Below are 13,784 nucleotides of genomic sequence, written 5' to 3'. Positions count from 1 at the left end.
AGGTATTCAATTAACTGGATTAGCCAAAATAAATTGTAATTCATTGTATTTCTCAGTTGAATTTACTACTGTATATTACAATTTATATTTATATCCTGTTATAAAATTACATACACTGATTTTTTTTCCATATCGCCCGATTCTCATGTGATATATCTATATTTGAAAATGTCTGTCTTTATCTATGCTCGGTAGCACATGAGCATAGATACAGTAGTCGTTCAGTAAAGTGATATTTAAAATTAGGGCTGCGACTAACAGTTATTCTCATTATCAAGTTATAGATAATGAGAATAGTTGTTAAGTCTCTATAACATAACGAAACTGTGAAAATCAAAGTTTCCCAGACTCTAACAGTGATGTCTTCAGATGTCTTTTTTATTTGTCGGAGCAACAGTCGAATACCAAAAGATATTCCGTTTGTTATTATTTAAAGTCAAGAAGCAGCAAAGTCTCACATTTGAGGATATACAACTAGTGAATGTTTGACATTCTGGCTTATCAGAATGGTTTCCACTTAATTGTGATATTGCTGAGCTCAGTTATCTGGGTAAAACGTCAAATATATCATGACACAGCTTTAAAATACTGCTACTAAAATAATGAATACAGTTATTTATTTGTTTTTAAGCATCACAGCAAAGGCCTGATAGGATCAATAGGGTGCTTTGTATGTGTCAGTTGATCTTTCACTTGCTGCATAACATTTTGGTGGAGGAAGATTAATGCTTTTCAGCTGAGTCAAGTGATTTATTTTCTGGGTCAGCAGTCAGGGCAACTTGCATGGAAAATTATCTCTGGCATATTATGGTGAAAATTGCAAACGCATTTAGAAGATATGGCGCCCGCCCGTGTCTTTACCCTGTATGTTTTCTTCTTTTATCCATCTATCTGTTTCATGTTGGATTGTTTAACATCGAATGTCTTGCTACAGGTGGGTTGGTCGCTGCTGTGTCGGCTGATTGAAATATGCCCCAATACACTCAACCAGCTGACCAGACATCTGCAAGCCGCGAAGGAATGGGAAGTACTGGGAGTGCACCAGTAAGTAAAGACCTACTTGTTTGGCGCTTTAGGTTTAATGCACTATGTCACACCACCCTAGTAACTTGTGTCACATGAAGTTACATGACATAATCACACTAACATAGTCATCCAGATTACATGGCATTCAAGTTCAAAAGAAGCCATGAAGTCGTTCAGTATGTACATATGCGCATATATATGTCATTAAAACCTTTGACACATATTTTGGCCCTAATTGGGGTTATGTAGTTTTATAATAGAATTGGTGTGAATATGTGTAATATGAGCTTTATATAGAGTGGATATAATCAAGTTGCAATCCTCATGCTCATCAATCCCTGCAAGAATTTCTAGATGTAAAAGCATCATTTCACATTTGAGTTGGACATGGGAAAATCTTTTTTTTTTTTTTTACTTGGACAAAGTACGGTTCAATTTGAAGAGTCTGTTCTTCTGTTTAATAGATTTCGGTTCTTACGTGATACTGCATGATTTTGCCTGCTCTCGTTTTCATTTTTCACTTCCTATTCATTAACAGGTTATATTGTGGTATCACGCATTGTCTGTTTAACATTTTTTTTCCATATCACATTTTCAGTTCCTTTATCTTGTCCAAAGTTTTCTCCAAAACCCCTTTTATTCAATAATGCTCTACTAAAGCCACACCTGTATCTAATTTCTAATAGTGCTTTGACTAGTTTGTATGATATGCATGATAAAAATGCAGACTACTGAATCAGAATCTGTAACTAATTTATATACATGTAAATATAACACATAATTACATTTCCTTAAGTTTGAAATAGTTAGGCTTGCCATGTACAATGTGTACTCAGACAGGAAAACTTTCACTTGGATCTTAGTCCAGACTACAGCTGTGGTTGATTATTTTGCTTGTACTGATGTGTTTTCCAGGCAGATCCTGAAGGTATTGTCTCAGTTCAGCAATGACTGCAGAGTGACTATGGTTGGACTCCGAGCCCTGGCTCTCCTGCTAAGATCAGGTACACTGCTACACAGGAGCTATGTTATAAAGCACAAATGTATCACTCTTGCATAAGATATAATGCTGGAATGAGTGAAAGAAGTTTGAACTATTTGATCAGGGCAGCAGAACCACAGAAAGGTGTATGTGATTACTTTTTGTTTGCTATTAAATCAATGTAAAAGAAATAAATGTAGTAACTCAAGCCACGTGTATAAGTTTATTCTGCTCTATTTTCCATGTCTGGTTAGTGGGGGTTCCCCTTTTGAAGGCAGCTGTCTGTCTGTAGTTTATTTTTTGACCAACATTTCAATCTGTTTCCTTAAGTACTCTCTGGGGTTATTCTCATTTATGATCTCCGGTGTGATGACCTATTTTTCATGATGCTTGCTGTGATGTATAACTTCTGAGAAGGGCAAAGTTTAACTAATCTTAAGGGAGGGATTTACAGACTAATTCATAACACTATTACCATATTCTTCTATGATAACAATACATCACAACAAATATGATTCTGCTATACACGATATATCACAATCTACAATATATCAATTATTTCAAAGGGCAGGAAATAGTCCGAAAATGTACAATGTTTATTAATAGTACATTAGTTCCACAGAAAGAGGTGTAATCTCAGTTTGTGCCTCACACAGAGCTGCTAGTAACAACAGAGACGCAGAGGTGACGTCAAGCTAATATCCCAAAGATGTATTTTTTTATTATGGCAGTAAACATAACACATGACCCACTGATAATTAACTGTTTACTATATTCAGAACTCGTTTACAAGAAATTCAGGGCTGACTGGTGACGACAGTGGACTAAACATTAACAAGATAAAGAGCAGCCGCTACGTCACTCGCCCACAGACACACACACACACACACACACACACACACACACACACACACACACACACACACACACACACACACCCCGAAGAGCCTTTTGTTGTAGATCCGCTATGTCAACTACAACACAAGCACCACACAGAAACTTGTACAGAGAGTCATGAATCTGTTTCTAGTGACTGTCAAAACTCCAGCAGACTCTGTTTGTCCAGTGTGGACATGGAGAATCTTACAACAGCTGCTCATTGATGCTCATTTCGCTTCCATTTCTTCTCCATTGTCACCTACAATCATCTCACCATCACCAGTCAGTCTGTTCAGTGTCTCCACAAGGAGGCGGAGTGTAGTGGTATGCCAAAGTAGCTGGATCAATTTTGAGTGGTCCAATGTTTTAAAAAAAAAAAAAAGTATTGATACTTGGTAACAGCGTATTGATAATGATTCGCAAGTAGAAATATTGCATAATTGATTTTTTTTACCTACTCCTGCATCACATAGTTTGCAAAGCACACTAATTTGTTTACAGTGTCAGTGGCTGCAGTGCCAAGGACACTAATTCAGAAGAAATATTTACCTAATTTAGCTAAAGTGCTTGCTCATGTGGGAATGTTGAGTCTCTTTAAATTAAATTAAAGAGTACAGTCCAGACCTGCCCTGTGTGTAAAGTGCCTTGAGATGTCTTGTTGTGATTTGGCGCTATATAAATAGAGATTGATTGATTGATTAATCATAACTGCATTTCAGATATTCAATACTTATCATATATGAAGTAAAAACTAAACTAAATATTTGAAGATGATATCCAGCATGTAATACATATGTGACAAAATGGTTACTGGATTTATTGAAAATAATAATGAGTTTGTGGCTCTGTTCTTCATCTCTTTTCCTTTGTTGACAATTCCTTGATGGGAGGCTCAAATAACTGATTTTTATCAGCACTGGGATTGAGTCAATGGTTTGCATTGTTTTTTGTTTTTTTCATTGTCACGTAGACAATGTTCCTCTGCTGGTGCTGGAGGAGGAGGAGGATGTGTTTGGCCTGGTGGTGCAGGCCATGAAGACATTCCACACCAGCGAAGAAGTGCAGTTCCAAGGCTGTGGCGCTCTGCAGTTGCTCCTGGAGACAGGTGATCACATACACACTCTAACCTCCTGCATACTAACATGTAATATGTATTTTTATTGTTATTCCTTTATTTTTTTACTATCCACTTTGCTTCTGTAACACTGTAAATTTCTCACTGTAGGATTATCTTATCTTATATTATCTTATGTACTGTCCGTGTCTGAATATGCTACCGTAGGCATTCCCTGTTGTGTAGCAGTGTATTTGAGAAGCTTCTAGCTCTCTATTGTTATATCGTCACAAACTATTTTAATTATGGTACACATGCACTGTCTGACTTTTACATACATATACATATATAACAGTTTATAGGTCCTGAGGGACTGTAATGTACAATACAAGCCAAACATGTTAAGTTTGGAGTGAGAACAGCAGTAGAAAAAAGGCCATGTTGTTACTCCAAGCAAAAATGGTTTCTCCTTTGCACTGTGGTCATTTTAGGACATCTTGGATTCAATTTGTCAGCGTCAGCTCTACATCATCAGACATGTATCAACTTTGATTAGTCTAGACAAATCTGGTCGTGTGGCTGAGGTCATATCTGTTTGGGATCGAGAGTCTTGGCATAGAGGAGGTTCTGTTGCTGTACAGATTTTGGAAAATGTGTGATTTATGATACTGACTTAAATTGTTCTCAGGCTCAGATCTGCTCTAAACTGAGCGGAGAGAGTATTTCAGGCTTATTATATGGTGACCTATAATACACCTACAATTATGCACTACTCTGTAAACTACGTGATTTGAAGCCTTTTTGTGCCCTGAATCTTTGTGGTTCTCGAGTAAGAAAAAGTGTACATTGGCATAAAGATTACATATAATTACATAATGAAAGGACACCAGTGCATATCAATTTGGTCAAACTCAAAATATACTGTAGGTAGCTATCTTCTCTTTATATGTAACATTAGCATGTAGCCTGCTAGCAAGGATGAATTAGCAAACAGCAATTTATCAGATTAGCGTTAGTTAACAAACCATATATTAACCATAGACTGTGATATTACCATTGTGCTTAAAAATACTAAATATATAATAGTTATAACTTATCATTACATTATCACAAATGGCCAACAGTGTACACTCAGAAGAGAGGATGCTAGCTTTTTCACAGTTTACATTAATATTGGTGTTAAAAAGTGCTGAAGATTAACACGCTGACACGATTTCATGCTAACGGTAGTATACCATTTATCAGAATTACATTAATATTATTTATTAGTAAAGCATTTAGCATTTTAGATTGGTATGCTTGAACCTTTATCCGTACACTTCTGTAGCTAAATGTCCTTTCTTGTGTTTACTGTGTGTGTAGTGAGTGATGACCACCTGGTAGAATTTGTGGAGAACCAAGACCATGCTGTGGTTCTCACGGCTCTGCAGAGTTTCCCGGACAGTCCTGATCTGCTCCTGCAAGCCATGAAAGTGCTGCTTCCGCTGGCTTGCCCTGGTAGGAACTAACAATCAACACCCCAGTAAAGATATGAGGTCTAAAGAGGAACTGGATTACTATTGATACATGGATCATAAGAGCTGCATACCAGACCAAAAATGGCATCCATTCAATCCTATGAGAACTGCTCGGCTGGCGTATATGCCAAAGTTTCTAGCTTCTGGGTTTACTTCTGCATTATGCAGCCCGCTGAATATGCACAGTGGTGTTTCCCCTGCTGGCCATGCCTGTGAGTTCCCGCTCAGCCCACAGACTTTACATTGTGATGATGCCACAGATTTAAATCACTTTTCTTTGCTTGAGGAAGGTTTTATACATATAAAACCTCCATGGATCAAAACTTCGTAATAGAAAGAGTCATAATTGCTAGACACTGATCATGAAGGAAGCCGATTAAGCATCAACCCTTCTCCCCATTTCACATGGTCTATTTCTAACCTCGCTACCAGAAAGTGACGTCAGTGTAACCCTTTTTGAAACAGTCTTGATGTAAATCAGATTATAACTTAAAAAGCAACAAATATGTGTAAAGTCGGGCAGCTCCAGCGTCAGCGAGTATTTATTTGTGGGGCAGGATGGCTGTGCTTGTTGAAAATAGTACAATCTGCATGGAAATACCCTCTTGTTGAGTGAATAACTGTGTATTTGCCTTCCAAATACATTGTTATGCAACAGATAATTGGGTTGAAGTCGCCAACATTTCCAGGAACATTTATTCTTGTCTTTAATTTTTTCAATAGCAAATTCAATTATCAGAGCGCAGGAAGGCCCCTACTTTGGGTTTTAGTCCAAATTGTGTTCAAAATATGTGAGCGGGAAATTTTACAGTAGGATAGTAAACAAATGTCCATGCTTCCTTTGTTATTTCTGTACTGCATTTCTTGTCACTGGTGGCCTTACGCACACAGAAATATCTGCTAAGTTAGCATGAAGTTTAAAAGTACCAGCTACTTTCACAAAAATATGTTTAGCTTCCCCATTAAAAACAGCAGCCTTGTTTTCTGTGAAGAGAAACACAATCACTTATCAATAATTTTCTGGTTGGATGATGCATTCTGACAGATTAACAGATGTGGGATTAGCTTTAAATGCTCTAAACTCTCTAATCTTCCATTTTAGCTTGTCACACTTACACAACATCAGACATCAGACCATACATATTTTCTAGGATAGATGTGCTGATATATGATGATGAGGATGATGATGATGGTACAGAAAAATTCTTCAGATGAAACGTAGACACTTTGCCCAGCACTGAAATTCTAATGAGTTGGAGAATTTATGCATGAAAAGCCGAGCTGTAGATGAAGAAGAAGTGGAAAAGTGGACATGACTAAGTTTCAGTCATGTTCAGTCAACATTTTTTCCACTTTAATCCCTTTTTTTCACAGATGTACGATTTATCACGGTCATGGGGGGATTCCAGGCTATTTGGAGATATCAATCTCGTTCATTTGTGAAGGACTTTCTCTGACCTCCTGATTTTCTTCCTTTTTTAATAGCAGATTTTCCCTTTTTTATTTTTTATTTTGTCCCCAACACCTATTCTTTGTTGATTTAAGGACACTGTAAAAGTATCTTTGTGCTGCTCATCCATTCTTATGATCCTTATGTAATTCAAACTATACATTTTTACATTTCTTGATATGTACAATCTTGAACTATCAGCGAATACTTTAATTGCTGACTAAAATGATTAAACCAAAATATTAAGATGAGAATTTGAAATGCAAATCCAACGTGTGCTGCTTTGAGCTTATAAGCTTTTCTCCTTCAGGCAGTAACGTGGAGATTTTGATGTCAGGAGGTGCTCGGTGCTACAGCATGCTCATCACAGCCATGGACGCCTACCCGGAGGTGGAGGAGCTACAGGAGACGGCCTGCTGCCTGTTCAAGAGGTTTACATCAGGTTAGACTCAGATCAGATGTCCATTCTTCTGATAAAAAGTAGTTATATTTATGGCCTATTTTAATACCTTAATTCATCATTACAATGTAATGCAATAATATGATTATTCAGTTGGTGTTGTTTGTAGATAAATTGAGTTTCTCCCACCAATCAAAAGGTTACATGATAACAAAAAAAATCCAGAATTTCCTTATAATTGTTATACCCAACTGGTCGAGGCAGATGGCCGCCCACTTCTTGCCACTGCTGCCAAGTGCTTGCTCATGTGGGAATGTTGGGTCTCTTTAAAATTAAAACCCGAAGAGTTCGGTTTAGAACCTGCTCTATGTGTAAAGTGTCTTGAGATAATTTTGTTGTGATTTGGCGCTATACAAATAAAGATTGATTGATTGATTGATTGATTGATTGATTGATTGATTGATTGATTGATTGATTGTTATTCAATAAATTGGCAGGCCTATGATCTTTATCGCGAGCCATAAGTTGGACTGATCGTGGTTGCATGGTCAATCTAACTCTTTGTTTGTATGTATCCAGGCTTCTTACTTAAAAATGTTTAAAAATTGAAATAATACTCACAGAAGTAAAAGAAAAATGTAGTATTTGGATGATAAAATATGTTTTGGTTGCATATTTATTTAGTTTACTCCATTAGAAGCAGTGTAAAATGTACCCTAGTCAAAAACTCAGAGGTACTGTCACGTCAATGAATAACTTTGGAGTTGACTCATTGACAGTCGGACATGATAACACTATTTGTGGAATCGATGAATCCTCACTATCAATGCATTAATGTTTATCCCCTCTGATAAACTAACGTGTTGACAGTTGACAGATTGAGATTGAAGAGGTCAGTATGAATGAGGGTGCGCTCGTTTTGTGTCATCATGCAGAGAGCTACTACAACATCCTGGTGCTGAACGGCGTCCAGAGAGTTGCGGTCAGGGCCTGTCAGACGTTCCCCGACAACGCCACGCTGCAAGCCGCCGCTCTGTCCTGCCTGGCTGACCTCAGTGAGAACACACACACACACACACACACACACACACACACTGACACACACACACGCACTCACACATGCTATATTTAACTAATTTATTTATATCCACACAGATGGATTAGTGATAGAGACAACAGAACAATGGCTTGACGTTATCATCGACACATGGCAATATTATACACAAGAAGATAGATTATATTGGGTTACTAAAACAGCACATTATCTATGTATAGAGACTAAAAATACTTGCTGATTGATTGCCTCATCTTTTTAGCTGTGACCGAATCTATAGTAACTGAGATCATTCGTATATTCACCTTTCATACATATTACAACAATATTAAACAATAACATACTCACACACACAATTACATGCATCACTGAGGTAGCAATGATTGTGGTTTTATAAATGCAGTGAGCAGTTGACATTCACCTTATGTAGCCCACATTACATCATCTGAAATGCTTTTAAAGGTTAGATTAGGTGATGATATTGTCTCCCTCTATCAGCTGCAACCATAGTACAGAACAAAGCAGTGGCGGAGCAAGGTCTGGAAGAAGGAGAGGCGGAGGAGAACAGGGGTAAAGAGGAAGTGGAGGACATGGGCCTTGGCTGGATGGAGATTTGCTGTATAGCACTAGAGCTCCACGCTGCTGAGCCAGCTGTTCAGGTCAGTTCAACTTCTTCTAGTTATCCAGCAACTGCAAATATTTAACTGGTATTGTTTGAATAATCAAATTCTGTCACCTGCTTCAGGAAGCTGCAAGCTGGGCCATTCACAATCTGTTACTGCACGGAGCTGGAGTGAACCATTCAGAGGAGGAGCAAGATGAGAGGTACACAATGAAACAGTGTTATCTACAGATATTTAATACTGTTCAAGGTGCAGTGTGTAGGATTAGGAGCATCCAGAGGTGACGTTGCAGATTGGCTGCAAATCACGGAAAAAAGCAAAAAGCCCTCCTTAGATACAGTGTTAGGTTTGTCCATTCTGGGCTACTGTAGAAACATGGAGGTGCAACATGGTGGGCCTCCATGGAAGAGGACCTGCTCCATCTGTATATAATATGGGCTCATTCTAAGGTAACAAAAACACAATGATTCTTATTTTCATGTGATTTTACACAAATTAAAACAAACTTATGAATATTATATACCATTTCAGCCAAGTCCATTCCACTATATTCTACACACTGCACCTTTAAGCACTTTTTTGCAATGCTAGTGGAAATGTGCGGAAGGTCAAATTTGTTGCAATCAATAAAAATCATAGAAGGAAAACAAAAGCCTTCTCTTAAAATCAAGAAAACTGTGGAAGACATGTTAGGATTCATGAATGCTGTATGTTAAGCTATGCATGTTGTGAGGAATGTTTCTGAAATGCATCAAAGTGTCACATGAGGAAATGTAATGATGTGGTGGATACTATATGGTTGCTTTCAGGACTCCTGTTCACAGACAGTTAATGGCGGCCATGCTGCTCCACTCCTCCTCTCCCAGTGTGTTTAAAGCTGCTACCTGTGCCATCGCCACACTCATCACACACAATGGTAAATCTTCAGCAATATCCCTGCACACATTGATGATGCACATTAGCAGCCTCTAAATTTAGTCAGTCTTCTTATCTTGTATATGTTCGGCTACAAAATAATAATCCCTAAAATTGTGATGTTTTCTTGATAGTAAGTGATGTAGTCAGCTGTCAGTACTGTGTTGTTGGTTAGTGCAGTCACTGTTTGTTCTGCTTGCAGGTAAAATGCGTTCCCTGCTGCTGTCCAGTGGCCTCCACGTCAACATAGTGGAGATGATGAAGAGACATTCGACTTCAGAAGAGGTTTCCATCAGTGCCTGCAAACTGCTTGGCCTCCTCTTCCAGGGAAGGTTAGGACAAACATGGTTTCTAAGTGTGGTTAGTTCTTTTTGGTTTCATACGGACGAATAAAGGAGTAAAATTCACTCAAAATGAGAAACACAGGCAGACAGAGGGCAGTTTGTTGTTTCTTTCAAATGATACATCTTTGTATTTTTCTTTTCAGTTAAGTTTTTATCTCATTCTTCACTTTTCTGATTGCATGTCAATTTCTGCGCATCCACATCCACTCACTTCCATTCAACCGCAGTTCAGTTTATTTCTCATTTCTCTTTTTTAAGGAGTAGAACGGAAGTGAGTGGATGTGGATGCGCAGCGATTGATGTGTTGTTACAGAAAAGTGAAGAGTAATAAATGTGTGGCCTCCATGCTCCATCCTCAGTATTATTAAACACTGTACAACAATTGCATATTTGAATATACAAAGAAGACAATTACATTCATATTTATTTTGGGATAAAGTTGGCTTCTCTGTTTCTGTAGGACGGCCAGTCTGGATGAGCTGACCATGGCCATGAGCCAGATCCTCTGCTCCATGAAGGTCCACAACTTCCAGCCGGAGGTGCAGCTGGAGGCGTTGCAGGCCAGCTTGGTCTTCCTCTGCCCAGGTACATTCAAGTGTCTTTACTCATTTATTCCTGTCAGCATCTTTACTTAGTGTTGTTTTTATGGTGCATGATCCAGAAGTAACCTGCCAGATAAGATCTTCTTCTCCTTTTTCTTTTACCTCCTGATGACTATTTATGCTCATGTAAAGTAGCATGTTTCTTATTCCCTAGAAAGAGCTACCAGACACTGCCACCCTTTTAAAAGCTCCATCAATTGGTCACATATCTGGATAATGTAAAATGAGTCACTGATAGAGAAAAAGCCAAAGATAATTTTCACCCAGCTTTGCAGCTCTCAGGAGCTTTCTAGCCTCTTTTAGCTCATTATCTACTTTATTCTCAGCAATCTCATCAGCCATATCTCCAGCAGCAGCAGACAGCTGTTTTCAACAAACAACACTACATACCCAGCATCAAACAACAGTCAGCTGGTGAATAAAGTGGAACATTTTTCAACTAAAAGACAAATGTTTTTCTAAGGAGTGGAAGGAGACCAAAACAGAGCAAAAAAAAGAGGAAGTATTGGATTGGCATTCATTAAGTGGACATAAACAGGACCTGGATGAATGTAAATGTTGTTGTGTGTTTGTTAAATGTGTAAATAGGCAGTTCTTGGACATAACTTCATGATGCCAAAACAATATGGAGCCAATGTCCATGTACAGTGTGTGTTATTGTGTGGACAGAAATGAATGACAGCCTATTTAGTGTGTATATAGCACAGCAAACCTCCCAAACACAGGTAAACACCCTCAGATCTCAACCCTGTCCCCTGGCAGTATAGCAGAGTCATTTTCTCTGTTCAGCAGTGGAATGCAGATCTGGTTCAGTAGGATGGCTTGTTTTGTTTAAAATTTCTATCAAAATGAGGTTATAGTGTACTCAGCCTCTGCTCCCAGCACTGCGCTTGTAACACTCCTAATTAGATTAGTGACTGATAACAGAGCAGTTGTGTCTGTGTGTATACAGCGTGTTCGCCTGCTTCTTTGTCTTCATTGGTGCTTGTGCTGTGTGTGAATTCCCAGACAGGAGCTTACGGGAGCATGGCGTCTCAGTGGCAGACCCCGACATGGCCGACGTGTCCCTGAAAGTCCTGAAGAACCAGTGTGTGGTGGAGGGAGCTCATACCCTCTACCTGGAGGTTCTCAACAGGGTACGAACACACCCCACTACCAAAACATCAAAGTGTATCTTTCATGCTCCTCATCTTCTTTCAGTCCTTCCACTGCTTTAGCCTCTTTTTAAAAAAAATCTTGTTTTGAAAGTATATTTTAAATTTGGCTAATGACAATAATATTACAGAATTAAAGAATTACAGAAGGGTAGAGCTTGAAAAATAATCCCACAGGACTTCTTTTGCACACAAAGAGAACAGACGGTGCACAAATACTCGTATAGTTCAAATTCGTAAATTAAACAGTTCAACCATTCATTGTAGAAATTATACAGTATGTTGTTCTGTGACCAGAACATCGGAAGGATGTAATTAAATTTGTCAATTGACTTACTGTTATGAATGAATGGTTGAGCATTTTCTTCCCCTTATGTGTTTGTTGGGTAGGCTGATAAACACTGACAGATACCGCTTCTGAAAAGGGTGGAAGCAAAAATACAAATACTTCACGTTTCAGTGGGGAAGTCAAAACCAAATGATGAACTATAATTTCTAGAACGTTAAACTGCCTTTGTTGCCATTCAGAGAGTTTTGTTCCCAAATGAGATACACACCAAATACAAACCAAACAAAATAAATGAGAACACTGTTGACATGAACTATGACATCTACATTACAAGCATTTTAAATGATATAGAGCAAGTTTATGTAGCTCTGCATACATTTCTTATGATTAGCCACGAATAGTAAAGAATGACTTTAAAGAATAAGTAAAGGTGATAGAGGAAGTCTTACTGCCATTTTCTTTATTCTAGTTAAAATATTATCTATTTTGCATACTTTATCTTTCAAGGTTTAAATCATTTCAGTCAGTGATAGTTTTTGTGCTGTAGCTAGGTCAAATCTATTCTCTTTAATGTAACAGATAGATAGATGGATAGATAGATAGATAGATAGATAGATAGATAGATGGGTAGATAGATAGATGGGTAGATTGATAGATAGGAACTATATTGATCCCCTAGGGGAAATAGTGGTTGGGGGGGGGGGGGCGGAACTGTGTAACAATGGCTTACAGTATGCTGTGTGCTTGGTTGACATGTAGACTGGATCCTAACTCTTTATCCTAATTTTTTTTACATTTATAGCACTTAGTAATTAATATAAACTCAGTTGCCAGTTTATTCAGTACATTTATATACATCCTACTGTCTCGAAAGCACTACTATAAAGTTTTGAAGTGTTACTCATATTTTACTTGTGCCAGTAATATCAGTGACATTGAGGTTGTTTGTCTCTGTGTGTAGTTCATCAGCAGCTCGATCATCCAGAAGTGTGGTTTGAGGGTGTTGTCTGCTCTGGCTGACTGCTCTGGTGCAGTGGACCTGCTCTGCCAGCAGGGGGCGATCGACACAGTGCTGCATACACTACAGATGTTCCCACAGGAACGAGGTACACTGTAATTTCCATCCATTTACGTAATTAAACCCATTGATTTTATCATTGCATTGAAGAGGAAAGATAAGCTAATAGAATTTAGAAAAAATACAGGATTTTGGACCAGTGTATAGTAGTAGTATGTCACTGATAAAACAGTAATATAATGTCTACCATTAGTCATTGCTTCACTTTCTGTCTACCTTTACATTAACTCCATAAAAGCAGATTTGATTGTAATTAACAGAAAATTATTATCACATTCAGAGCACTGTCTACTGATTACTTATCTGTAGGTGAAATGATCTCTTTGTGCTCTACTAGCTGTATTCTTTCTTTACTCTGGTCTCACTGCCTTTTTCTGCTATTAGAACATTCCTACATTCAGACCAGATTATTTACAG

General features: G+C 38.1%; 1 protein-coding gene across 1 annotated transcript in view; it reads left to right on the top strand.

The window, feature by feature from the left end:
* Window positions 1-13,784, top strand: part of lrrk2 (leucine-rich repeat kinase 2) — a 36,577-nt gene that overhangs the window by 2,097 nt on the left and 20,696 nt on the right. Inside the window, exons 3-15 of the mRNA XM_053319476.1 lie at window positions 935-1,044; window positions 1,942-2,030; window positions 3,858-3,992; window positions 5,304-5,438; window positions 7,219-7,350; window positions 8,244-8,363; window positions 8,861-9,021; window positions 9,108-9,187; window positions 9,795-9,901; window positions 10,103-10,232; window positions 10,705-10,829; window positions 11,855-11,982; window positions 13,251-13,395. Of these exons, the coding sequence (XP_053175451.1) occupies window positions 935-1,044; window positions 1,942-2,030; window positions 3,858-3,992; window positions 5,304-5,438; window positions 7,219-7,350; window positions 8,244-8,363; window positions 8,861-9,021; window positions 9,108-9,187; window positions 9,795-9,901; window positions 10,103-10,232; window positions 10,705-10,829; window positions 11,855-11,982; window positions 13,251-13,395 (1,597 nt within the window). The remainder of the gene's footprint in view (window positions 1-934; window positions 1,045-1,941; window positions 2,031-3,857; window positions 3,993-5,303; window positions 5,439-7,218; window positions 7,351-8,243; window positions 8,364-8,860; window positions 9,022-9,107; window positions 9,188-9,794; window positions 9,902-10,102; window positions 10,233-10,704; window positions 10,830-11,854; window positions 11,983-13,250; window positions 13,396-13,784) is intronic.

This window comes from Scomber japonicus, chromosome 5 (assembly GCF_027409825.1).
Source record: "Scomber japonicus isolate fScoJap1 chromosome 5, fScoJap1.pri, whole genome shotgun sequence".
Taxonomy (NCBI): Eukaryota; Metazoa; Chordata; class Actinopteri; order Scombriformes; family Scombridae; genus Scomber; species Scomber japonicus.
The sequence above is the reverse complement of the archived record's forward strand: the minus strand, read 5'-3'. Positions and strand labels throughout refer to the sequence as shown.